The sequence below is a fragment of the Choloepus didactylus genome, chromosome 17 (genome assembly GCF_015220235.1).
Source record: "Choloepus didactylus isolate mChoDid1 chromosome 17, mChoDid1.pri, whole genome shotgun sequence".
Classification (NCBI taxonomy): domain Eukaryota; kingdom Metazoa; phylum Chordata; class Mammalia; order Pilosa; family Megalonychidae; genus Choloepus; species Choloepus didactylus.
The window spans coordinates 72,846,073-72,873,393 of NC_051323.1; the positions used below are offsets into that span (position 1 = coordinate 72,846,073).

The window sequence follows — 27,321 nt, forward strand, 5'->3', positions numbered from 1 at the left end:
ATCCAAATCTTTTAAAAGATAGATAGCTTAGTCACTTTGCTGAATGCTTGATCAATTTAATTTAATGTTATAAAATGGATGCTTATTAAGCACTGGTAGATTTAAATATTAAAATAGTTGGTGTGTGTCTACAGTTTTTAAAAGTTAGGAGTGCTTTCTGTTCAGAGTGGCAGGCTGAGCATATATACTTCTCTTCCCTTCAGGATCCCTGTTTAAAAAGCCATAAAACTATACTTATGGAAGTAAATCCATAAGAGCACTGAGAACAGGAAAGGATGGATCCACAAACCAAAAATTCAGTTGAATTCCTGGAAAACAGAAAGTAGACAGTTCCCTACTTTTAGATAATCCTGAGTAGGAAGGTCATGATCAAGAAAAAGAAAAGAAGGAGAAGAACAATGGGGAAATGTTTTAACTGTGGTGGGTTCTGCCCTAGGGAGCCTGAGGAAAGATTACAGATTTTCACTTGACCCCAACAGAGAACAGACGTGGATTGCCAGCAGTGATAGGACACTGGGTAGCTAGATTTATTTCGGGGTCAACCAGTACCCCTCCACGCCCATCCTAGCTGGCTCTCATACAGAACTTTTAGCCTGGTTTGCCTACACACCAGAAGCCACAGGAAGAAACTGAACAGTTGACTGGAACTCCCAGATGGGAACTGATACCTGAGAAAGAAGCAGAATAGATGCTGAGATAACACCACACTTTAAAAACAGACATAGATGAATGGTGGAAGAAGAGTCAGCTTTTCTCCGGAAGGAGACAGAAATGTTATACACCCGGAGTGAAGCACATTCCATTTTTTGCTGGAAAAGGAGGTGTTTCCCAGTCCTCCTGGAGATCTCTCTTCCCTTGAACTCTAAGTGAGTCCTTTCCGTCAGCGTATCTTGTCCACTTAAACAGAACCCAGTCAGCCCTTTCCTGCAAGGGACAGGGATGTCAGGAAAATAGATCAATATACTGGTACAGGAAATCCACAGCAATTATCCTTCATTAGTCTGTTATCATTCAAACATATGAATGTATAACCAGTGAGCACCGAAGAGAAGGACTGACCCCAAAATAAATCTAGCTAATTCAAGGAAGAGAAAAAAAAATTCAAGTGTATGTACTATCTTCAGAAAGAAGTGGAAATATTTGTTTAAAAAAAATGAAATTGTTGTGAAAAATAAGTAATTACAGAACAGGAGATCACTTGGGGATTTAAAATATGACTGACAAAATAAAAAATTTAATATATGGAATAGATAACAGCTAAAGCCTGGGATTTGGAAGTTAAAGTTGAATCTATTTTTTCTGAATATAAAACAAAAGACAGAGATGGAAAATATGAAAGAAAAGATTTATGAAAGATTAATCAGTGCAGGAGGGTAGAAATCCAGCTAATAGGAATATCAAAAAAGGGAAAACAAGGGAAATGGAGAGGAAGAAGTAATAATAAAAATAAATGGAGTTACAAGGTAAATGAGCAACTCACAGTTTAAAACACTTACATTTAAGAAAACAAGGAACCATGTGCAAGAACAGGGAGAAACAGTAGGCAGCAGAGAATTAGACCTGCAAAAAATTCAGATATTTGAATTTGCAAGCCCAGAATATAAAATAAGACTAGTTAATTTATTTCCAGATGTAAAATAGAGAATTAAAAATATGGTAAAGAGCAAGAAAATGTAAAGAAGTATTGAACAGTATGTCTAGAAATAATAATAATAATAATAATAATAATAATAATAATAGAAATGACAATTTCCATGGGCAACTTTAACAGAAGATAGACACAGCTGAAGAAAGAACTAAAAGATTGGAAAAATGAACTGAAGACATTATCTAGAATACAGCCTAGAAAAACATAGAAATGGAAATTGTGAAATGGAAGTTATGAAACATGAGGGATAAAGTGAGAAAGTCTAAGCAAACAGAAACAATGTTAAAGGAGAAAATGACTGAGACTTTTCCAGAATTGACAGACACCAAACCACGATTCAAGAAACCCAAGAAATACTAAGCAGGGTGTATGAAAAGTCACACTAGACACAATGTAGTTAAACTGCAAAACATAAGATAAAGAAAAAAAAAATCTTAGAATACCCTTCAAAGCTTTCAAAGAAGCAATAAACTTCCAGCGGACATCTCAGCCACAGCAGTGGAAGCCAGGAGACACTGGAATTATAACTTCATTGCACTGAGAGAAAATAATTGTCAACCCAGAATTGTGTACCTGGCAAAACAATTCCTGAGGTGAAGTTCTGAAGTGAAAACAGATAAAATATAAAAGAGTAAATGTGTGGAAATTATGAACAAATATTGATTACATGGAACAACAGTTGATGAAAATACGATAGAATTAGAAAACACAAAAACAATAACACAAAATAGGGGGAGGAGAATTTGGAATTAAAATCTTCCAAGTTCCTGTAATTATTTGGGAGAAGGGTAAAAATATTAATTAACATTGGACTTTGATTGATTAAGTGACCATACTGCAATTTTTAGGGTATCCATCAAACAATGGGAAAGGGGTCCTTAACCTACAAAACCAACAAACCAGATGTGAAAATATCTGCAAACTAAGTAAAAAATGGACTGTGAATATATGATCAGTTAGTTCAAAAGAAGCAAAATAGGGAGAAAATGAAACAGATTATGTGAGAAAATATGGTAGCATAAATAAAATTAAATCAGTAATTTAAACAAGTAGATTAGGTGCTACAATTTAATGACAGTGACAAATATTGTCCAACTGGATTTTTAAAATTCCAACACTATGCTATTTATGACACATTCTGAACTTAAAGATACAGAAAAATTGAAAGAAAAAGGGTAGCAAAAGCTATAACAGACAAATACTAATGAAAACAAAAATGGCAGCTTTATTTTTATAACAGAAAAATAAACATTAAGCAAAAAACATTACTAGTTAAAGATGGTCACTATATATCAATGAAAAGTGCAACTCAGCATATAGACGGAAGAATTTTAAACATGTAAATTCCTGTAACATACCCTCAAAACTTATAAAGCAAAAAGTAACCAAATTACAAAGAGAAGTCCGTCATTTTGGTATGTAACTTAGTAATTATTACATAATACAATTTAAAAACTCTGTAAGAAAATGTAAGATATAAGCCACACAGTTAGCAAGAACACATCATCAACAGCTGCAGAACATGCCTTATTTTTGAGTATACAGGAATCGTTGATGAAAATTGACAACATAGTTGGCCATAAAACAAGCTTCAGCATATTGCAAAATATCACTATTGGACTGATCATTGTCTCTGAGCATGTGATGATTAAGTTTGGAAATTAAGAAACACATCATATTTGTAAATGGAAGGTAATAAAATACCTAATATCAAAACAGGGGATGTAACTAAATAACAGGGAATTTGCAGCCTTAAATTAAATGAATTAATATACTAAGCATCCATCTTAAGAGGTTAGTCAAAGAAGAAAATAAACTGAAAGCAAATAGAAAGGAGATTTACAAAAAGAGAAAAGCAGAAATTAATAAAAAAAAACATGACACAGGTAAAATAGAAATCCTCAATAGAGCCAAAAGTTTGTTCTTTGGGAAAATAATAGAATTGGCAAACTTTTTGATGAGATTGATCAAGACAAAAACAGACAAGGCACAGATAAACAATTAGGAATGAAAAAGAGAACAAACTACAGATGCCACCAATTAAAAAGATAATATTTTTATTAGATAAAAGTAGCATATATAATATTCAAATAATTTTATAGCCACTTCTAGAAATTGGCTCAGTAATTTTTAAAAAGTCATTTCACTTATACAACTCCAGGGTTAGAAAATTTTACCAAGGAAGGAAGAAAGTTTACACAAGGAGGAAATAATTCCATATGGGAAATAGAAAAAGAGGTAACAATCCCCAATTATTCTGTCAGGTCAACAAAAGCTTGATAACAAAACTTGGCAAGGACAGTATGAGAAAGAGAAGTTACAGGCCTGTCTCACTTATGAACATAAATGTAAAGCTCCTAAACAAAATATTAGCAAATTGAATCTAGCAAAGTTTAAAATACGTTTTTAAAGATAATTTATTGTTTAGAAGTTGTGTTTATTCCAGGAATTCAACGTTGGTTTCCTTTTAGAAAATTAATTAATTTAATCCATCATATTAACATATGAAAGGAGAAAAAGTTATGATTATTTCAATAAGTTCAGAAAAAGCATTTGATAAAATTCATTATTCATATTTTAAAGGGAAAATTCTTAGCAAATTAGAAATAGAAGGCCACTCTGTTAACATGATAATGGTATCCACAAAGAACTTAGAACAAAGTATCCTACTTTATGTTTAAATATTGAAAGCATTCCCCTAAAACTTAGGAACAAGACATGAGTTCTACTTGTACCGTACGGAATTCTCTGTTTTAGGCAGTAAAATAAGAAAACATGGGGGACAGGGGGAGAAAGAATGCGTGTGTGTGTGTGTGTGTATTCGAATGAAGAAAACAAAACTCATTTTCTCAAATTATATGATTGTCTATGTAGAAAACCCAAAAGAATATAACAGGCGAATTCAAATTAGTAAGAAAATTTAGCAAAGTTGCTGTATGCATAATCAGTTGCATGTCTCTATATCAACAACAGTTAGAAAATGCTGCTTAAAAAATGGAAAACAGCTTTTAACATAAGCATAAAAATATAACTTACCAAGCAATAAAGCTAACAAAAGATGTGTAAGACATCAATGGAGAAAATTGTCATTGAAAGATATTAAAGATGCCCTACATTAATAGAAGTATACTATATCCTTGGATTGGAAGAAACAGTATTGTAAAGATACAAGGTATCTCCAAATTGATCTATGGATTCAGTGCATTTCCAACCAAAATCCCAACATTTGTGTATGTGGAGGTTGACAAGGTGGTTCTCAAATTTATGTGGGGAAAGAAAGGGTCAAGTATAGCTAAGACACCGTTGAAGAAGAACGAGGTTGGAGCCTTGCCTTACCAGTAATTTTAAGAAGATGTTAAAGCTAAGTTATGAAGACAATAATAGACAAATTGAACAATGTAACAAAATAGAGGAGCCAGATCAGACCCACAGGTAGATGAGACTTGGGTTCATGGAAGAGCAGATAATGTAGAACAGTGGAGAAAAAAAACGGCCTTTTCAATAAATAAAATACTGGAATGTTTGGTTAGGAGGAGAAAAATGAAATTAATTCCTGCCTCACACCATATACAAAAACCAGTTTAGGACTTTTAAGAGACCTAAATGTGAACAATAAATCTATCAAATTTCAGAAAACACCCCAAAAAAGTGTCAAATAAAGGAAAATAACAATATTTTCAACTACATTAAATTAAGAACTTAGAATTATCCAATGATACCAGAAAAAAAAAGTAAAAAGACACACTGGGAAAAGTTATTTGAGATTTACACACACACACACAATTTGTATTGAGACAATACAATGTTTTTATGAATTAAAAAATTATGCTACAAAAATGTTTTATACGAAATGAGGAATGTCACAGAAGAGCGGGCACAAAATATCTATAAACATGAAAAGATGATCCAGCTCACTGGTACTTACTCAGAGACATGCAAACGCCCCAAGGAGATTTCTTTGTCCAGGATCAGATTAATGAAAATTGAAAAGACTGATCATCACAAGTATTGGTGTGAATGAGGCTCAGTGGGACGTCTCGTATGCCGCTGGTGGGATCCTAACTTGTAAACCAAATAGGGGTTTCTTGGGAAACTTGGACATGTGTGAACCCTAAGACCCAGACACTCCTCTGCATGTGCATGAGGAAGGATTTTCATGAATATCTGTAATAGCACTGCTCATAATGAAAAAAAACTAATGGCCATCAGGAGTAGAATAAATAAGAAAATTGCAGAATACCTCCTGGCAGTGAGGATCAGCAACATGCATCATTAGGGCTGGGCCTAAAATTCATAGTAAAATTCATAATAACAGAACTACGTCATAGAAGAATGCATACTATATGATTCCATTCATATGAAGTTCGAAACCAGGAAAAACGAAAGCAGATTTGATTTACTAATACATATGTGGGTAGTAAAAATCTATCAAGAAAGGCAACAATTAACACAAAATCCCATATACTTGATGGCTGGGAGGGAGGGAAAACCCTGCAATCCGGTGGAGGCACACAGGAAGCTTCTAGATTCTTTACTGACAGTGCTCCATTTCTTGGCCTGGGAAGTGTTTTCACAGGTATTCACTTTAATTTTTTAAACAGTATGTCAAGCATTTGCATACTTATGCATATTCATATGCATTTTATATACATTATATGTGTAATTTATTTGTCAATATTTTGGAAAAAGCATAGCCTTTCTTTGAGACAAACTAAACTGTGGCACCATGGGCTGCAAGAATGAGAATTCATTTGGCATAAAGGCTGGGAATGTTGTCAGCCTTCATTCAGATTTAGTGACATTTCCTTCGACTACAGGTCCAGGCTGCTACTGTCCTGTATAGTGATTAATATTTATATCATTATCATATTGTAAATTATGGTTATTGGTTTATACTTTCCTAATCGACCTATAGGAAATTCTAAAAAATTAAATTATTAATTAAATTAATATTAATGAGATGATTCATTAATAATTACTGAACTGAATATAGATATTTTAAATCTTGGCTATATAAAAGAAAAGATATAGCTGTGAGAGGTGGGAGAGAGAGTTAGAGAAAAGGTGGGGGGAAGAAGAGAAGGGTGAGTGTCCTCATTTTACACAGTAGAGAAGAAATTGAGTAATCAGGAAAGAGAAGGTTAAATATATTCAAAGTTACCGATATTCACTAGAATCACTAAGCATAATAGTAGAACTAATTAATATTGAGAGGAGAGGTAGTGGTATATAATTATTTGAAAGTTTAGTGTAGCAAAACTCTCCTCTGAAGCAGAATCGAGCAAAATGCAGGGCTGTTTTGATCGCTTCTCAAAACTCGTCCGTAGTAATAACTGTGTTGCACTTGATGGAGATGGCAATGCTCCAGCAGTTCAGTAACTTTAGGATTTAAAAGGCATGGTTAGGTCTTCTTTGTATTTATCTTTAAGGGAAAGCACCTGACGTGTAAGTGCTTAGTCCATTTGTTGAATTAAAAGCGTAGCTGCTGTAATTTTTTTAAGTGGCCTACTGGAGCCATTAAGCTGTTCCATATTGCTTCAAATTGTACATCTTCTCCCACCGTAACATTGGATTCTGTATTGATAAGACATAGCATTGAACAGAATCAATATGCTGAGCACCCAATATGTGTCAGGCCCTGTGGAATGCACAGATAGGCAAATATGGGGGGGGGGGTCTGTTTGAAAAAGAAAAATAAACTATACAGATGGTCTTTCCAGTGTCTCATTTCCTCCCTGTTCCACTCTGAAATGGTAGTTCCATGTGCAAAATGACCACGCTGCCCCCAGCCTGTCTCTTATTTAAAACTTAAAGATGATGCAGGTTCCCTCGCCAAAAGACCACCATGGTGTCCATCCCGGAGGCCCTGGAATAGCCAGGACAACCCCAAATAGTCCTTTTTGATGGCTCCAAGATGACATTTCCTGAGCTCCCAGTTAAAAATTCCCTTATTGAGAATTTTCTTGCCCACATTCATCATTTTCCCTTGTGTGCTGGTAAAGAGACCTTGTGAACTTAAGCATTTCATGTTGATGTCAGAAATTGCATCACCTACAATTTCGAGGTGCTGGGGGAAATTTTGTGTTTTATTCCTTCCGTGGGGCAGAAAGCACTACAATCCCTGTCCCATCCTGGGCTTACTTTTCCCCAGAGGGGTTGTTTTGTGGTCAGCACTGAAGCTGCTGAGGATTCACTCTCAGGCTGTTCGAAAATGTCCTGTCTGGCCCCGTCATGTCCTTCCTGTGTGCCGGAACCTGTTCTGTGTTCCCTGTTGCCATAACATAAGTACAGCTAAGAACAAAGGAAGCCAGAGAGTCCCACAAACCCCAGCTCCCAGGCACCCGGCCTGGGCACTCTCCACCTGCGGGTTATTGATCAAGGTAAAACAGATTTATTCAAACCACCAAGCACTGTCTTTGTGTTTATTACCAATTTCCTCGTTTCTGCCATAAGCTGTGTGGAATGTTTGATCTTGCCTGCTGCTGCCAAGCCTGCTATTTTACATCCTTGATTAGGATTGAGCGTGACAACGGACGGCTTATAGACTTGAAGTAATCAGTGGCCCCAGGTTAAAGGGGAAAAATGGATCAATTCATTTGAGAGAAATGAAACCTCCATTTAATTTTGTTACTGAATGTAGGTGTTACAGCCCCCCGTATTGAGATTGCAGCAGGAGTTGTAGTAGCTTGGTGATAAAATGGTGTTGGTGATTGTTCAGCCTTGAAGTCAGCTGGACAGGCCTTACAGGTCTTCTAATGAGTGCACCGCAGATCTGGCCTGGAAGATAAGATATAATGTAAAAGTACAAGCTGAAAAGCAAATTTATGAATTTGCTTCCTTTGCTCTGAACTGCCGTGTGGTTTGGGCGCTCTGTCTGATCAATGTTTGTTATCAAGGCAGTAAAAATTGATTTTATGGCTTTTTGTTTTTCACTAAACTGACCCACTTTTTGACAAACTGTCTGCCTCTCATGGTTATTCTGGCTGTTTAGGCCTAGAGTTATGCCTGAGATAGATTTGGGAAATCTATGCACATCTATGTCTTCCCTTTTATTTAACGGTTCATTTTCCTATAAAAAAAAGAGAAGAAATTACAAAGTTTATTTTTGAGCTCCATTTGAAAAATATCTTAGGAATGTGTTCATTCTGTAGTTGAGGGATTACTTCTGAGAACAGGTGACCGCAAGCTGATGTTGACAGCCACGAGAGGGGCCACAGGGCGGTGCCCTGGCCTCAGGCCCCAAACAGCCCCGAGACGATTCTGTGACATCTCAAGGCCCGACTTGCAAGAGCTCAAAGCCAGCTGCCCCCATCAGGCCCCTTTCTTGCAGCGCACAAACTTCTCATAGATTTATTCAACTATTGGCACTGTGCAACTATCAGCAACACCAGCTAACTCACCCTCTCTGTCATGACCTTTCTCCTTCCATCCCCTGGCCACAGAGAAATAAATAAGAAGCTCCTTGCAAAATGAGGATGCATGGTTCAAACCATTAATGGATGAGATCTGAGAATTGCATTATGCTTTTTGCCAAAGGGATTTGCCCTTTAAAACTACAAAAAGTAAACTGTTTCCAGGCTCCCTTAACTAAAACCCGTTAAATCCTTCATGGCCACGCAGACCACAGTTTCTTTAGCCTCTCAGATGCTCAGGAGGGATTTCTGGTTTACATCATGTTCTGCATTAACGTGGAGTCCCAAAATACTCTGCCGGGGCTCTCTGGGGCTGTAATTCCTGGGGACTGTGTAACATGTGGTGAGACCTCAGTGTTCTGTAACATCCTCTTCTCCAAGTGCTGGTTCAGTCTGACCTGGTTTAGCTCGTGTTAGCAGATGGATCCAAGTTCAAAGTGCCTTGGTTGTAGAATGCTAACGGAGTTTATTTCTTTAAATTTTCTGTAAAATGAACTGGAAGGAAACGGGTTCCATCTGTAAGATCCTCATCTTTTGGCAGTTCCTCCTCTGGAGCCGCTGGTTGTAAGTCGCTCCTTGGTACCTACTCACAGACTTGTGCCTGAGCAATTGTATTGCAGAGAAAAAATTATTTTGCAAATCCAGTTCTCAGACAATAAAAGATGTTTTAAAAGCCTCCTGCTGCACATTTCAAAAGATTGTTCATATGAGCATGGAAATATATTTAATCTCTCTTAAATCTTAAAGACTGTAGCACTCACATGTTGGTATTTTTTTTTCCTGCTTCTTTTTAAGAGAAAGGTGATGCTGAGCCAGAAAGTCCAGACAATGGTACATCAAATACATCGTAAGTCTCTTTCGTGTTTCTATCGGAAATCGCTATTCTTTAGAATGCCTTATGCTAGAAGACACGCACGTATCTTGTGATAGTAATAGCAATGGAAGGAAACCCATGGTTCTCTTTTCTTGTGATCATGTCTTTAAATGCTTTCCAATGCAGATGCATTTTGAGGTCTTTAGCATTGTGAGTGGGAGTGAGCTTGAAAACCCAAAAGCTCTTCATTATAAAGATAGAAAAATAATGAGATTTGAGGGCACCTATTGGGGGAAGGAAGGAAGGAAGGAAACCTTTTAGAATTTGGCTGGAGACTTTCAGTGCTGTCAAATAATAGAACTTTTCACACATACCAGGAGATATTCCATCCCACATGCCTGGGAAGTACTAGTGTCATTTTAAAAGACTGCCACTTGGAACCTCACCTCTGAATTACATGAAAAACATAATTATAGGTATCTCTGGAATCTGAAGAGTTTGTTGATTTTTTTTTAATTAACAAAAGCAATTTTAAAACATTTGTAAAATGTTTGTCCCCCACTCTGTGTGTTGTCTTTTTCCTCTCAATATTCAAGGAATCTAAATAAGTTTTTATTGATGAATTTGAAGCCAAATTGATATACCAGAGTTTAAATAGGTTCATTTTCAAGTTAACAAATGACTTTATTTAGCTCCAGAGGAATCAGTAACATGTTTACTTCTCGAAAAACCTTTATTTTTATCTCTTCTGAGGAGTGAGGTAATTTTGTTCATTATAGGAGAGCTTTGTGAATTTATCCAGGATTCTTATTACTAAGCCTTTAAAGTCCTATTTATTAGAAATCACTGTGATATAATATTATTGAGTATCTTATTTCGTCCAAAGTCTGTTTCTCAGTCTAGAAAATCCTTCGGTTTACATTGGATGGCTATATATTTCATAAGGAACATAATTATGTTTGTCTTTTTAAAGATATTATCCTAAAAGTTCTAAATGTTTCCACTGTCCTGGTTTCTGATGATTTAATGAATGTGACTGGTCTAATAAGGTTTAAATGATTATTTTTAAATTTTTGCATGTTGCAAAGTGTAGTGGGAAAAGGGTTTCGATGCCATCTGGAGGCATTCTAGGGAACTGAAAAGGGTAGAATTATTGAAAAATTCAGTTCTTTTGAGTAACGTGGTAAGAATTTATGCTACTGGAATGTAAGCTATTTGAAGGTTAGCTATTATATTTTTTACCAGTTATTTTATAAAAGTGTTACTTGTACAAACTTTTTTCCCACTTCTTAATAATAAAATTATTTTAAAGACAGAAAAAGGACATACAAAATATGTTGGAGCTGCTAGCATCTTACGTACAGTTAATTTTACATATTTTAAAGTTGCATTCAGTAGACACTAATTTTGTTAATGCAGTTTGATGTGCCATTTAAGTTCTCTTTCCCTTGTGCATTTCTAAAAAGTCTATTCCAAAAGGAATCAGTTTCCATAGCTCAGTGCCTTATTTCTTACAACATAGATAAAAATAAATTCATTGTCTGAGGAATTACTTTTAAGTCCCCTGGAGGAATGAGAATGGCGGGAACTGGACATAGCAGCCCACATCTCTGCCTCTTTGGGTAAAGCAGATGCTTTGTCATCTGCTGCATGTCCTGCCTCTTTAACTAGAAAGAACAGAAATAAAGAAAATGATCGCTTGCAAAAACCTTCTGTTAAAAGTGGAGAATTGTGAATTTTATCCTCTTAAAAAGCTGTCTAATAGTGATTCTGTTTTAATTTAGGAAGAGCTACAATATGTTATGAATACAGAGTGAGGACTCGGAGTGCCTTAGATGTGTGTGACTTTACATTGTTATGTGTAATATTTCATTTGAGCTTTATTTAGGTAAACAGGTAAGGCATGGACAATACCCCCATTTTACAGATAAGAAATTTGAGAATCAGAACGGTCACTCAACATAAGTGATAAAATTAGGACATAAATCTTCAGATATTTTGCTTTCTTTCCTACTTATCATTCTGAGGCATGACTGAGTGTCAAGAGACAAAGCAAAGCCGTGAGTCAGAATCAAGTAGAAAAACAGGGGTCAGATTACTTGTTAAATGGTGAGGGTCAAGCAGTGAGAATGATTCGGAAGCCAGGTGGGAACATACTGAGGCCAGAAAACGGAACAAGGGGAGAGCAGCTAAGGAAAATAGATAAAAAATTGTGGGTTCTCTGGGAGCTGAAGGGGTGCGGCGGAGCAAAGAACACTGTTGATAACAAACCCAAGGCACTAGAAAAGGTACCTCCTGCAGATTCATGGCTTGGTGGGATAGACTTGGCTTCCTTCTTCTGTCTGTAGAATTCCATTAACCTGTGAGTCACTTAAAGCCATTTTATGGGCTTCAATTTTAGTATAAAGTTGGGAGTCTCCAGAGGGAAGAAAATTTCCTAAGAGTCTCTTTCCTCACTGGCTTCCTTTAAAAGCAGGAGATTAATCTCTATAGGTTTTAGACAGTCCTTTCCTGGTGGGACAGAGTAGTTTGGATAAGGATAACACCTGAAGATCCCTTTAGGATATGTTATTTCATGACCCTTTGAGTATTCGTAAGATGAAATCTATTTTTAACACCAAAAAATGTAATTAAAATTTCTAGGACAGAGTTCTAGTTCTAATAATGATGGAAAGCTTACGTTGGACTAACTCTTCCATAGCTAACCACTCTAAACTGTGGACAATTTTTGTTTAATTATTTGAAGGCATTAGAGTAGCACTGAAAGAGGCAGAGACTCTAGGGAATTTGATCCTTGAAAGATAAGAACTGGACTGGGAAAGATCTAGTTTATACAATTTCTCCCCTGAGGGAACTCCCCAGTCCACCAAACGCAACTAGAATTCAAGCAGAAAGCCACAATCTTACTTAAGATGACAGAAGATGGAGTTCAGGGATGCCAGAGTGGCTGGGAATTAAGGGAGGAAGTCCTAGGAGGGAGTCAGAGAGAGTAGAGCCCTGATTCTGTATTTGTATTTCCCTCAGTCCATGGCTAATCCCTAAACTGCAGTGTGGAGAGAGGCCAGTGAGCCCAGCGGTAGGTGGTAACTAGAAAGCTGAGAAGGCTGAGCAGGGGTGTTGCCCACTGGTGAGGAGATAGAATTAAGAGTTTGAATTCCACCCAAGTTAGAGGAACTCGGTAAACACCTGTGGCTTTCTATTGAAACCCCAGAAGGGCCTTGCCTCAGGAGTAAAGACTGTGTCCCAGAACTGAGAATTCACCTAAAACTAAGGGCTAAACAAAAACAGACCCTCCCTAACAAAATATAACACTAAGCAACCACAAGTTCATGGTGATCGGCTAGTAATTTAATTGCCTGATATTATAAACAAACAAGCACCATTGTTTAAAGGAAGAAAAAGATTCTAGAGTCTCTGTAACATAACATTTACAATACCCATTAACTGATCAAAAATTAAAAGAGATGTAAAGAAATAGGAAAATAGATCCATGGTCAATAGGAAAATTGGTCACAATAAAAGGCCCTGAGGTGACCTAGAAGTTAGAATTTGCAAACATGAACTTTAAAGCTGCTATGACAATATGGTCAAGGATATCAAGAAAAACATGGACGTAATAATTAAATAGAAGGGAAATCTCAGCATGAAGAACCAAATGAAAATAATGAAACTTAAAACTACAATATTTGAATGAAAAATTCACTGAATGGCCTAAGATGTGTAATGGAGATAAATAAAGAAAGAGTCAGTGAAAAGTCAGGTTAATAAGAATTATCCAATGTGAAGAACACTGAGAATAAAGATTAAAACAATTAACAGAGCCTTAGTGAATTATGGGGTAATATTGAGCAGTCTAATAAACATGCAATTGGAAACCTAACAGGAGAAGAGAGAGAGAATAGGTAAAAAAATATATATTTGATAAAATAATAGTTAAAACCTTCTCAAACTTGGTGAAAAATATTAAAGATAGATCCAAGAAGCTCAGCAAACCCCAAGGAGGAGAAATATAAATAGAGCCACACCTTGGCATATTATAGACAAATTGCTGAAAACTAAAGATAGGGAGAAAATCTTGGAAGTGTCCAGAGAAAACAATATATTATATACATCATTATGCATTTGGCATAATTCAATACCCATTGATGATTTAAAAAGGAATAAAAAAGTCTAACCCAACTAGGACTAGAAGGGAACTCCTTCAGTCTGGTAAAGGATATCTAGTATAAAAAGGACTACTGACATCATATTTAATGGCAAAACACCAAACACTTTCCTTCTGACATCTGGAACATAGCAGTGGTGTCAGCTCTTACCAACTGTAGTCAACATTGTACTGGAGGTCCCAACATGACAGTAAAGCATGAAAAGGAAATGATAGATATAGAGATTGAAGAGAATGTTTGTTTACAGAGAAAATCCTAAGAAACCTAAAAAGCTAGTAGAATCAGTAAGTGGATTTAGCAAGGTTAATATACAAAAATCAATCATATTCCTACTTACTAGCAATAACCAATTGGAAAATGAAATCTAAAAAGCAATTCCATTCACAATGGCATCAAAAAAACATAAAATATTTAATAAATTTAACAAAGAACATGTAAGACCCGTCCAATGAAAAACAGCCCACTGATGAGAAAAACCAAAGAACTAAATGAATGGAGAGATAGATCATGTTCATAAACCTGAAAACTCAGTAACATTAATGGTCAATTCTTCTCATACAGAGATTCAAAACAGTTGCTATTAAAAGACCAGTGGAACTTCTTTGTAAAAATTGACAAGTTGATTCTAAAATTTTTATAGAAAAGCAAAGGACCTAGAATAACTGAAACAAATTCAAAAACGAAAATTGAAGGCCTTACATTACCTGATTTCAAGACATATTATTAAACTCAAGTAATTAAGGTAGTGTGGTATTAACGTAAGGATAGAAAAATGCATCAATGAGACTAAATAAAGTCTAGAAATAGATATCCACACAAATGGTCAGCTGATTTCCCACAAAGGCACCAGGCAATTCTGGGGTAATGCCAGCTCTTTTCAACTGCTTATGCTGTAACAACTATTGGAAATTAAAATGAACCTGAAACCCCATGTAATTGAGGTGGATCATGGACTTCAATGTATAAGGTAAAACCATAAAAATTCTAGAGTAAAACATAGGAGAAAATCTTCACGACCTGGGGATAGGCAAAGTTTTCTTACAGAGGTCACAAAAACCCTCAACAGAAAAGCAAATCTTAGTGAGTTGGACTTCAGCAAAATTTAAAACATCTGCTCATCAAAATGAAAAAATAAGCCACAGACTGGGATAATATCTTTGCAATATATAATATCTGATAATGAATTTTTATCCAGAATATATATAGAACACTGACAATTCAAAAACTAAAAGATAAAGAAGCAAATTTTTTTAATGAGCAAAGCCTTGAACAGCCACTTCACAAAAGAAGATATTCATCTGGCCAATAAGTAATGAAAAGTCACTTAGACTAATAACCTTCATCATCAGGGAAATGCACATTAAAACCACAATGAGATACTACTACACACTCACTAGAAAAGCTAAAATTAAAACGAATGATGACACCAAACGATGCCAAGGATGCAGAATAGTTAGAACTCTCATGCATTGCTGGTGGAAGTGCAAAAACTTATAATCATTGTAAAAAACTGTTTCTTATAAAGTTCTTACTGACTGTATGACCCAGCAATTCCACTCCTAGGCATTAGTGTAAGAAAAATGAAAAACTTAAGTACACAAAACTGTTTGTACAAGCATATGCAGTTTTATTCATAATGGCCCCAAACTGAAAACCCCTTCAGTGTCTTTCAGCTGGTGAATGGGTAAACAACTGTGGTATAGTCATACAATGGAATTCTTCCAGTAGTAAAAAGGAACAAACTGCTCAAATGCACAGTAATATAAATGAATCACCAAGACATTATGTTAAGCAAAACAAGCCAGATACAAAAGAGTGTGTACTATATAATTTGATTTACATAAAGTTCACAAAACAGTCATAACTAATCCCTGGAGACAGAAATCACAATAGGGTTTGTCACGAGGGGAATGGGGACTGACTGGAAGAGGGTGTGCTGGATCTTTCTGGGGTGACAGAAAAATTCTGTATCTTAATCTATTGTATGTAACAAGGATGCACATATCAAAACTCACTGAATTTTACACTTGAGATCTGTGCATTTCACTGTTTAGAAATTTTACCTCCATTGAAAAAATTTGTACACACACACGCACATGCATATTTAGGATAAAAATATTTATGTGCAGCTTGTCTACCTGATGATAACAATGATTAACCTGTTTTGAGCACTTACCTTGACCAGGTACTAGTCTTAGCACTGGAAATGTTTTATTTTTTAGTCCTTACAACAATCCAATTAATTTATCCCCTTTAATTCTATATAACAATCCAGTAATATCCCCACCTAATAGGCAAAAGCAGGCTAATTAACATGCTGCATTTCTATAGTTTGAAGTGGCAGAGTCAGGATTTGAACCCAGGATTTGAACCCTGGAAGCCAAACTCTCAACCACTGTCCTAGTCTGCTTCTATCTCCGAGTTCTTAGGTGGGTTCCCTGAGGGAAAGAGCCACGGAAGAAGAGCAGGTCGTTGAGGTGATGCCTAAAGTGGAGGAGCAGGCGAGATCCTGCCAGACTGTCACCTGCACTAGAAAAATTACAAGGATAATGAGCAAATGGAAATTTCCAAGATTCCGTGGAGGCTACAGTTGGCACGATCAGTGCTTGCTTAATCCAGATTTGCCAACTGTTGACACTTCTCAGAATTTTCTACAAGCAAAGGCTTATAGAAGAATCCCAAGGGAGTACCCATCTACATTTGTAAATGACCCTCAAGTGATCAAAGTAACTGTCACCCTAAAGAATAAATGATAATTTGGAATGGCCATCATAAGTTAAAGAAATGGGATCAAACCCAAAGCACTGTTGTACTCCCAGGAGAAAAAAATAAAATGAGGTGGGTGATCAGCCAATCCAATTGTGTACCTTGCACAGTAAAAGACTTGGGAATCATGATAAGCTCAAACTGAATTAGAGCAACCCCTGCAATGTCCCTGCTTCAAAATTTGACACAAGAATTGGAATTAATGTAAAGTGCCAGTTACCTAGTAGGCACCCAATAAAAAGCTGTTATTGTGATCAGAACATGATCTGTGACCTGCAATACCTAGAAAGCTGCCCTGCAGTTGTACTGATTAAAGCTTTATCAGAATTTTAATCTCTACTTTAAAAAAAAAAAAAGAGGAGGGGCAAGATGGCAGCACAGAGAGGAGTGGAATTTAGTTAGTTCCCTGGAACAACTAATAAACAACCAGGAACAACTAGTAAATAATTTGGAATAACTGCTGGGAGATAGCTCTGACTGTCCACACATCATACACCAACCTGGATTGGGAGGAATGCCTGAGATCGCAGCATAAAATCTGTAAGTAACAACTGCGGAACCACGTAGAGAGCCCCTCCCCCATGGAAGTCTGAACTGCAAAACTTCACCATGGTAAAAACTAGCAGCACTATCTGAGTGGAGGGAGTGAATATAGCTCAGCTGAGCTCCAACTGGGGTTTTAGTCAACAAATGTGGACTGCTGAATACAACCTACAAACCCCCAACAAGCAGACAGATACTTTAGTGAAGACTGACCTTAGAAAACTGGAGGACTCATCTGACCTGGGAGGGGGAGCCCAGAGGACCCGGTGTTACCTCTGGCCAACAAGGGAAACTATGGGGCCGTGAACTGGCTCTGAAAAGAGCTTTCTGTCCCTTTTTCTCTCTCTCATCCTGAGGAGCTCAGTGGAGAGAGCCACAGCCATTTTCATTTCACAGCGCTCTGACCCAGACAGGGGAGGAGATAACAGAGTCAGAGACAACAATTCAAATGCAGATGATAACTCACAAGGGGGGTGTATCTTCCCTAAGAGTAAGGAGGTGGAGCCCAGCTTTCTCTTCAGAACCAGACCCCAGAGCCTGGGGGAAAACAGCCAAAACAGCAACTGAAGTGGCCACACCTCCTTACACCAGTCAGGAGTGACAGGCTGACAGGCGCCACCTGCTGGACAGGTTAGGAAAAGCACAGCAACTGGAGACCTCACAGGAAAGTCTGTCAATCTTCTAAGATACACCTGAATATAACCCCATTCTGAGACCTGAACCTGTTCTGGTCTGGGAAAATCTGACTAGGGTAACCAGGGAAACCAGACGCCTAGACAACAGAAAACTACAGTCCATACTAGGAAAAATGAAGATATGGCCCAGTCAAAGGAACAAACTTCCACCTCAATCAAGATACAGTTGAGATATTATTTCACTTTAATGAAACAATCTATTAAAGACTTTCAAAGAAATATGCTAAAACTAATAAAAAACCATATCAGCAAGTTCAGGGAAGATATAACAAAAGAGAGGAAGGCCATAAAGAAAACACTGGGCGAACATAAGGTAGAAATCAAAAGTTTGAAAAAACAACTGGCAGAATCTATGGATATGAAAGGCACAACACAAGAGATGAAAGAGATAGTGGAGACATACAACAGCAGATCTCAAGAGGCAGAAGAAAACACTCAGGAACTAGAGAATAAGACACCTGAAATCATACACACAAAAAAACAGATAGGGAAACGAATGGGAAAATATGAGCAACGTCTCAGGGAATTGAAGGATAACATGAAATGCACAAATTTATGTGTCATGGGTGTCCCAGAAGAAGAAGAGAAAGGAAAAGGGGCAGAAGCAATAATAGAGGAAATAATGAAAATTTCCCATCTCTTATGAAAGACATAAAATTACAGATCCAAGAAGCACAGCATACCCCAAACAGAATAGATCTGAATAGGCCTACACCAAGACACTTAATAGTCAGACTATCCAACATCAAAGACAAAGAGAGAATCCTGAAAGCAGCAAGAGAAAAGCAATCCATCACATACAAAGGAAGCTTGATAAGACTATGTGCGGATTTCTCAGTAGAAACCACGGAGGCAAGAAGGAAGTGGTGTGATATATTTAAGATACTGAAAGAGAAAAAACACCAAGCAAGAATCCTATATCTGGCAGAACTGTTCTTCAGATATGAGGGAGAGCTTAAAATATTCTCTGACAGACAGACAATGAGAGAGTCTGTGAACAAGATACCTGAGCTACAGGAAATACTAAAGGAAGCACTACAGACAGATAGGAAAAGACAGGAGTGAGAGGTTTGGAACACAAGTTTGGGAGACAGTAACACAGTAATGTAAGTACACTGAACAAATGACTGTGAGTATGGTTGAAAGAGGAAGGTTAGGAGCATGTGGGACACCAGAAGGAAGGAGGAAAGATAAAGACTGGGACTGTATAACTCAATGAAACCTAGAGTGCTCAACAATTGTGATAAAATGTACAAATATGTTTTTGTGTGAAGGAGAACAAATGAATGTCAACATTGCAAGGTGTTAAAAATAGGGTGGTATTGGGGAAAAATATGATCAATGCAAACGAGAGACTATAGTTAACAGAAACTTTGTATTATGCTTCCTTTAATGTAACAAAGGCAATATACCAAAGCTAAATGCCTATAAGAGGGGGACGTAACGGAGAGGTGTGGGACTCTTGGCATTGGTGATGTTGTCTGACTCTTATTCTACTTTAATTTAATTCTGTCTTTCCTTTTGTTGCTTTTTAGCTGTCATGTTCTTTTTAATCTTTCTTTTTCTTTTGTCTCTCTACCTTCTTTGACTCTTCCTCCTTCTTTGTGGAAGAAATAGAGATGTCCTTATATAGATAGTGATGATGGTGGTGAATAGATAAATATGTAACTGTACAGTGAACCATTGATTGTTTACTTAGGATGGAAAGTATAGAGGGTGAACAAAACCATCTTAAAAGAAAAACAAAACAAGTTGATGAAGAAACCTTGAGGGCACTACACTGAGCGAAATAAGTCAGATACATAAGGACAAATATTGCAGGGTCTCACTGATATGAACTAATTATAATATGTAAACACATAGACATGAAATATAAGTTAACAAGATATAGAAGGAGGCTAAAAAATGGGGAGTGGTGGCTTATCATGAGCAGAATGTTCAACTAGGTTGAACCTAAGTGTTTGGAAGTGGACAGAGGTGAGGGTATCACATTATTGTGAGAACAACTAACAGTGCTGAATGATGTGTGAATGTGGTGGAAAGGGGAAGCTTAGAGTCACGTAGGTCACCAGAAGGAAACTCGGAGGTTAAAAGATGGAAATGTATGAAACAGTGAATCTTGTGGTGGACAATGTTTGTGATTAACTGTACATATATTAGAAGTATTTTTCATGAACTAGAACAAATGTATGACACTATAACTAGAAGCTAATAATAGAGGGGTATATAGGGAAAAAATATACCTATTGCAAACTATGTACTACAGTTAAGAGTATTTTAACATTCTTTAATCAATAGTAACAAATGTACTATACTGATATTATGAGCCAATAATGGAGGAGGGGGTTGTTAGCAGTAGGGGAGAAATTGAGTTTTCTTTTTTGTCTTTATTTCTTTTCTGGAGTAATAAAAATGCTCTAAAAAATGGACAAAAAAGTATTTGTGGTGATAGATGCACAGCTGTATGATGGTACCATGGGCAATTGATTGTGCGCTTTGGATAATTATATGGTATGTGAACAATTTCAATAAAATTAAATTTATTTAAAAAAATAAAAGAAATAGAAAATGTAGAAAAGGTTAAGGGTAGCAAAAATAGGAGTTAGACTTTCTTAGAAAGTTTGAAAGGGTCTTCTCGGGAAGTCTGGGGCTGGGAGGGAGAAAGGCCGAGCACCAGTGGACTCCAGAGACGTCAACCAGAAGGAGCTCTTGCCAAGAGACCTCAAGAGGATAGAACCACAGGAGTGAGTAGAGGGTTCTACCCTCTCTGGGGTGAACAATGATTGCCTGAGGGAGGTTAAAGAATCCACCTCCTTATTGACTTCTGTTTTAAAATAGGATATTCCTGGAAGATTTGGACCTCATTGACTGGTGGGACAGATTAGTTCTAGACAATGCCCAAAGGTCCTTTCCAAGTGAACAATGTGTAACTTATGCCTTGTTTATAAAGATGAAGGTGTCACGTGTTCATTTCAATGAAAAGAAATCATTAGAAATGCCGTGCTCCCTTTTAGAACTATCTTAAAAGTGTTTAAACATGGAGGGAAAAATACAAAGGAACAATTAGGTGTGAGACATATAAAAAAACTACCACATGTGTGTACTTCATAATAAGTTTACACAAATTATACAAATTACAGATACACAGATTATACAAAAGGCTGTATGATAGGTTCAGGAAGTTAAAAGATCAAAGTCAACTTGAGAATTGTTACTGAACAATGTTATTTTTTTTTCAGAGAAACTTGAAACTTTCCTGATATTTATTTTGGCCATAATGATCCATGTCCAAAATGGTGAACTGTGGCTGATCTTTTAGTCTATGGGGTTTCTGTCCCCAGGGACCTGCTTTCCGTATCTGTTTAAGTGATTTTCCAGGGTCTTGTCTGCTAAGAAAATTAGAGACCTAGAATACAGCCTTTGCTGGGGAGTCGTCAGATCCTGCCTCTCCAGCTCGTAGGCACCAAGAATAACAAGTAAAACAGGAAGGGCTCTTCGGGAGGACCTCCCCATTGTGTAGCTGCATCGAGTAGATTGAACACCAAGCTTATCAGTGCACAAAAGAAAGACTCCAGCAAATCAGCATTGGGTTGGGTAACTCATTGAAGACAAGATGGGAGGAAGTTATGTCAGTTTTACCCGAGAAAGAAGTTGGGAGTAACTGTTGTTTTTGCTGAACCCTCAGATTAAAACACTCACCGAACCCAAGAAGTAGATTGGAAACTGTGCCATCCCTGAACGAGACCACAGACATCATTTTCCATGTTCTTGTGCCACCCTAGGAGGCCCGTGGCCCCAGAAGTGCTAAAAGGGAGCACTGAACAGAAATAGGAGACTGTGCCCTGTCCTCTGTTTGGGTTCCCAGATGCTCACACCTTCTCTTTCCTCTTCTCCCAGGCCCCACCCAGATTTACCCCTCCCCATAGTGTAGCTAGGTCAGGGTTTCTCGAACTTTTTGAGCATAACCTACATGGTAAGAAATATTTTACATCTTAACCTATGAGAGCATGTGTACTGAAACAAAAGTGTCACAGAATATCACCTGGCATTACTCCAATATTTTCTGTTCTTATGTCGTATTTGAAAATGCAGGTCAAAACCATCACCCACTGTTCACAGAACATCGATATAGGTTACCACCCAGCCAGCAAGATACTTTCGTACCAAGGAGTGAGGAAGGAAAAGGAAATTGCATGCCTTGAGCTCTGCCATGCTTCCAGCCCTGGCTTAGTTGCTTTTTGGAAATGATCTCGTCAGTCCTTCCCAATGGCCTTGAAAGGCAGGTTTTCCTTTCCCCATTTTACATATGAGAAAACCAAGTCTCCAAGAGTTTAAGAACTGGCCCAAAGATTTGCAGCCAGTGAGTCTGCCCCCCTCCAAGCTGTCTTTCCGTCTCTGCCCAGAACGCAGTCGTTGCCCCAGCTCCTGCAGCGCTGCTCTCAGTCACCCTGTGAGCATGCACACGGAGCCAGGGCAGCTTGCACTGAAAGGACCAGCGGCTTTGGAAGCTTTAGGACCCATTCACAGACTCAGGAAGTAGGTGTCTAGAGTGTGTGTTATGGGAGAAGGCAAAGATTTTTCAGCAGCCCCCTTCTCCCATCTGAAACTGCTTAATTCTTTTGTGACTGAAGTGGTCCCAGTCTCGAGAAATGAGTTGGACACCTTTGCAACGAGCTGCTCCAGTTCACACAGCTATTAGCTGCTCTGCGTTCACCAAGCTTTTAGCAGATGTCAGAGTTTTTCTGAGTTGCTTGGGCCATGGCGGGGTATGGTTCATATTACCATATTTATTGATTGCCCATTGTACTGTCTGACACCAAAGGCTGGCGATATTTCCTCCGAACATTATCTTTCCTAAAGCTTCTTCATGATGTTTTGTTGAAGCCTTCCTTGCACAACATTTAAACATAGTATTTATTCAATAGAAAATTATTAGTATGAATACATGAATGAAGCAGAATAACACAAAGGATGACTGGAATACATTTGCTGTGCATTTGATGGATTGCCTTTCAGAAATACCATTAGCTAGATTTGTTCTTTCTCTTCTCCTGATCCTGATTAAGATGGAAACCTCCAAAATGCAGAGCTCTTATTTGTGTAAACGGAACACCCCACCACACCCCCCGTGTTGCTAATGCTTGCTCAAACAGCCTGGCACTGTATTGAGACTTTCTGTGCAATCAGTGCCTATTTAGTGCCAGACACTCTACTACCAGGCAGGTTGTCATATTTTATCTTCACAGTAGTCCAATGAGGTATATCATCCTCATACTACAGGACAGGAAAACAAGGCCTCAGAGTGGAAATTGGCCAATAGAGGTCTCACCGCTGGCTGTGAGATTGGGATCTGGGCAGGTGTGCCTGGCTCCAGAGCCTCCTGCAGGCCCTGCGTTGTGTCGGTGGCCGGCCCAGGAGGCACAGGAAATGACGAGATGGCTAAGGAGTACGTCACCGTCTCTGAACAGAGGGTCGGTATTTCCCTAGAAGTTCCTATTATCTGCCCTGCCACCATATTGTCAAGAAAATTGTGTCTCAACGAGCCTTTGGGGAGGCCTGGGGGAGAGGAGATAGAGGAAGCCTGCGAGTGGGCCACGAATGGACGTAACAGGCCTGCACAGTGACGGGGTCTGGGAAAGAGCAGAGGCTGCAGGCTGGTGGTCATCTACAAACCAAGTATCCGTTAAAGGTAAAATGGCAGCTTCTCAGCCCCGGTCCACCTGCTCACCTCAGAGGGCCTTCTGCTGCGTCAGAGAGTATTCTGGTAAAGCCGTCTCACAGAATTCCACCAAAGCATGTAAAACATTTTAGCCTCTGCCTCCAAGGTTCTACCATAGACAATTCCACTCCTACTTAAGCTTCTTAAGTAACTGACATACACAAAGAAAGAGCAATTGTAAGGATAATGGACCGGGGACCAAACTTTCACATATCTGCACATACTCACCTTTTGATGTTAAGAAGGCCATTCTTGCATTAAAATGAGGACCCCATGGGATATAAAGCATATGGTGAGCATAGTATGGGTGTCAATATATCATGATTAAGAGGTAACAAATACTATTAACTGCGTGCAGGCAAAGTGCTTCCTATAAAGACGATAACAATAATTTGAGATAATTATGAAGGGACAACAGGTGTAAACTGAAACCTGGGGTCACCCCATAGGTGAATCAGTCACTGAATCCTCGCAGCAACTCAGAAAGGTCGGCCGCGTTGCACAGCAGTTCACAGCTCAAGACGCCGAGGCTGGGAGAGCTCACCCAGGTCGTTGCAGAGCTGGGATTTCCACCCTGCAGATCCGCCTGGAAAGCACACTCTCCTTGCTCTCCTCGGCGCTGCCCCCGGCTACAGACTCGTGGGCTGTGTGTTGTGGATCTGGCACTGCTGGACTCCATTGCTTATTAAAAACACAAACGAGTAAAGTTCAAAGTGACCAGAAGGCAGGAAACCCTTAAAAACTCAGGCCTCTTTCATTTGAAAGTCTGGTTAAACACTAAAGCAAAAGGATTGAGTTAGAGTAATTGGCTTCTGGGGGTAGGAGAGAGGACAAGTGTTATTCATTTGCCTTCGGAGCTTTGGAGAGGGGAATTATAACCAGGGTCAGACAGTAAAAATGAACAATATTTGGATGGAATGATACTCATACGGCTTCACTTCTTGGGACAACATGAGGCTAATTTCACACAACCACAGACGTTGTGTAAAAAAACGAAGAGGATTTTTTAAAGTGGGTATATGCATAAGAATGTTGTAATTTAGAGTTTTCAAAAAATATATCATCCATTTGGACAGCAAGAAAAAATGTCTCTCTTATGAAACAGTTGTAAAACGGAAGACGTTCTCTCTGGTTTTGTGAGTTTTGCTTCCCGTTGAGGTTGGATGATGTCACGTGACCCTCACTCTCAGCATTTCCTGGCATTTACTTTCTATGTTTGAGGCATTGGTCTAAGCACTTTGCTCATTTCACCCTCACAGCTCTCTGAGGTGGGCATCCCCATCTGTACATGGGGAAAGTGATGCACAGAGAAGTTGAGTAACTTGCCCAACGTCACACAGGGATTTGAACCAGGCAGCTCCACTCTAGAGCTTACATTTTTTAACCGCTCTTCTACACAGCCTCAGTTTCTGCTATTAGACTCCAAAATAGTTCTAAAATACTGAATAGTAATGTGTCTCTAAGTGAGAACAGCATTTCCAAATTATGGGTCATCCCTGGGTTTACTTACATGTTCAAAAATACACTTGAACTAATAGTTAAGGCAATTAAAATGTCCTTATTTAATCTTTAAAGGTCTGAAGCATGTCAGTAATTGTATCTGCCCTTTCAAAATATCCAAGAGGTGATCATTTTATTAGGTTTTGAAGTTCATTTAAATTCTGTTGTTTTTTTTCTAATAATTACTTACCAGGCTATATTTCTTCAGTAAGAATCAAGGAGAGAAGACCATTTCAATGCCTTTGAAAATATTAAATTTGATGTTGAAATTTGAAGAAAAGTGATCAGTTACAACTTAATTTGTGTGATTTTTGTTGCTGGAGGAAGGTCCCTTGTTGCCTGGGGGACCAATTTTGCAAGCCCTGGTGTGGCCTGATCGTGGGTAAAACCCGAAACCTGGGGTGGATTTCTTCGTTATCAGGATGTGGCATGCTCTGTGGAGCTTTTGTAAAACTTGATAGGTCCGGTAAACTTAGACAAAAGTAAACTGAAGTGATGCCATAGAGAACGATAGACCTAACCAAAAGCATTCAAAAGGAGACAAATGGAAATTTCTCCTCTTCCAGGGTTGTAAATGGATGCCTTGGTCGGGTTTTTAATCCCCACTGTTTAACTTCAAACTAAGGTTGCCAGATAAAACACAAGGTGCCCAGTTAAATTTGGATTTCTGAATTTGGTACATGATGAATCCTTTTCTAATGTAAGTATATCCCAAATATTGCACAGGACATACTTATACTAAAAAAGTATTCCTCCTTATCTGAAATCCAGATTTAACGGGGCATCCTCTATTTTTATTTGCTAATTCTGGCAACCCTATCAATAACCACATAGAATGTAGTGCCAATGGGGTTTTAATTTAAATCCATAATTTATAGAAGAATAGAAGATAGACAAAATGAAAAGGAAAGAAGAGAGACGGGAAGAGCAATAGGAAACAAACAAGATAGAAAAAGTAGAACTGAATTCTGGCGATTTGTCAAGTAAAATAACTAGCATTGAGCAAGAAAGAAATTCTAAAACTGAGGACATGGGATGGAAAAAGTCTGTTTCACAGACTCTTTTGCCTGAATGTTGGCCAAGTTAAAACAATAACAAAAATAAAGTAGGGATCCCATTAACATCTGAACAGCAAAGCTCATCCAGGAGTGGAAAGATTTGGAATTTGAAGATTCTTAGTTTTCAGCTTTGTTGGAATACCATGATTATTTATTAATTCCAAAGGAGGGGTTTTTTTTTTTTTTCATTGAGATACTTCGGTAATTCAATATCAAAGGAAGAAAACAAACTTCATTTGAGGTTATTACCACACGTTTGAAACTTCATGGATAACGTTGCACTGAAATGCAAAAAAAAAAAGTCAGAGGCCTGATATGAAGTCTTTACCTCTGTTTTAAAATCTACAGTATTGCTGTGAAGCGAGAAGATGGCTTTTCTTAAAAATTTAATAACTGACAGCTTCAGTATAGATTGTTTTTACACCTCTAAACAGTCAAATCACTATAAGCAAGAAGTCTTAACGCTGAACACGTCACAAATGTGACAGTGTTCTGCAGGAAATGGCTTTTTAACTGTGGACGGGGAAAATAGCTTTTGGATTTTTAGAATGTTATTACAAGCAAGTTTACTAGTTTTTGACTTGCTAAGCCTCAGCTGGAGCCAGCCTTCATCAGGGTAAGACTATTTTCGTGTTACTCTTGTATCTCTTGTGTCCCAGAGTAGGATTCTTATGTTGGGGGAATGTAGCCTTTGAGCTTTGTCTGTTGAATATGCAAATGTGCGTGTCCTATAAAAGAGGAGAGGACAGTTTCCATTTATGCCGTAACTTAAAGACTCCAGCAGACGACTGGGACTACTGGAGCAGAAACTGGATCACACCATCATTTTGGCTAAAAGACAATTTTTTTTTTTCTTTAAGAGGCATTTAAAGGGCTGGACTTATACACCTTCCCTCAAAGTCAATCAAACATGTGCCAACTCCTTCATTTGTGTCGTTGTTGCTGTTGTGTTGTTGCTGCTGCTTTAAAAAAAATCGAACTCATGTTGCAAGGAATTTCC

General features: G+C 38.0%; 1 protein-coding gene and 1 long non-coding RNA gene across 3 annotated transcripts in view; one reads left to right on the forward strand and one right to left on the reverse strand.

The window, feature by feature from the left end:
• Positions 1-27,321, forward strand: part of AFF3 (AF4/FMR2 family member 3) — a 524,208-nt gene that overhangs the window by 339,866 nt on the left and 157,021 nt on the right. For both annotated transcript variants that reach the window (XM_037806556.1, XM_037806557.1), the window contains one exon: positions 9,856-9,907. In XM_037806556.1, the coding sequence (XP_037662484.1) occupies positions 9,856-9,907 (52 nt within the window). The remainder of the gene's footprint in view (positions 1-9,855; positions 9,908-27,321) is intronic.
• On the reverse strand, positions 8,267-25,566 carry LOC119512021. The gene is made up of 3 exons (XR_005212310.1): positions 25,454-25,566; positions 24,308-24,444; positions 8,267-8,425 (listed from the first exon to the last, which is right to left on the reverse strand). It is a non-coding gene; the product is annotated as an uncharacterized LOC119512021 (long non-coding RNA).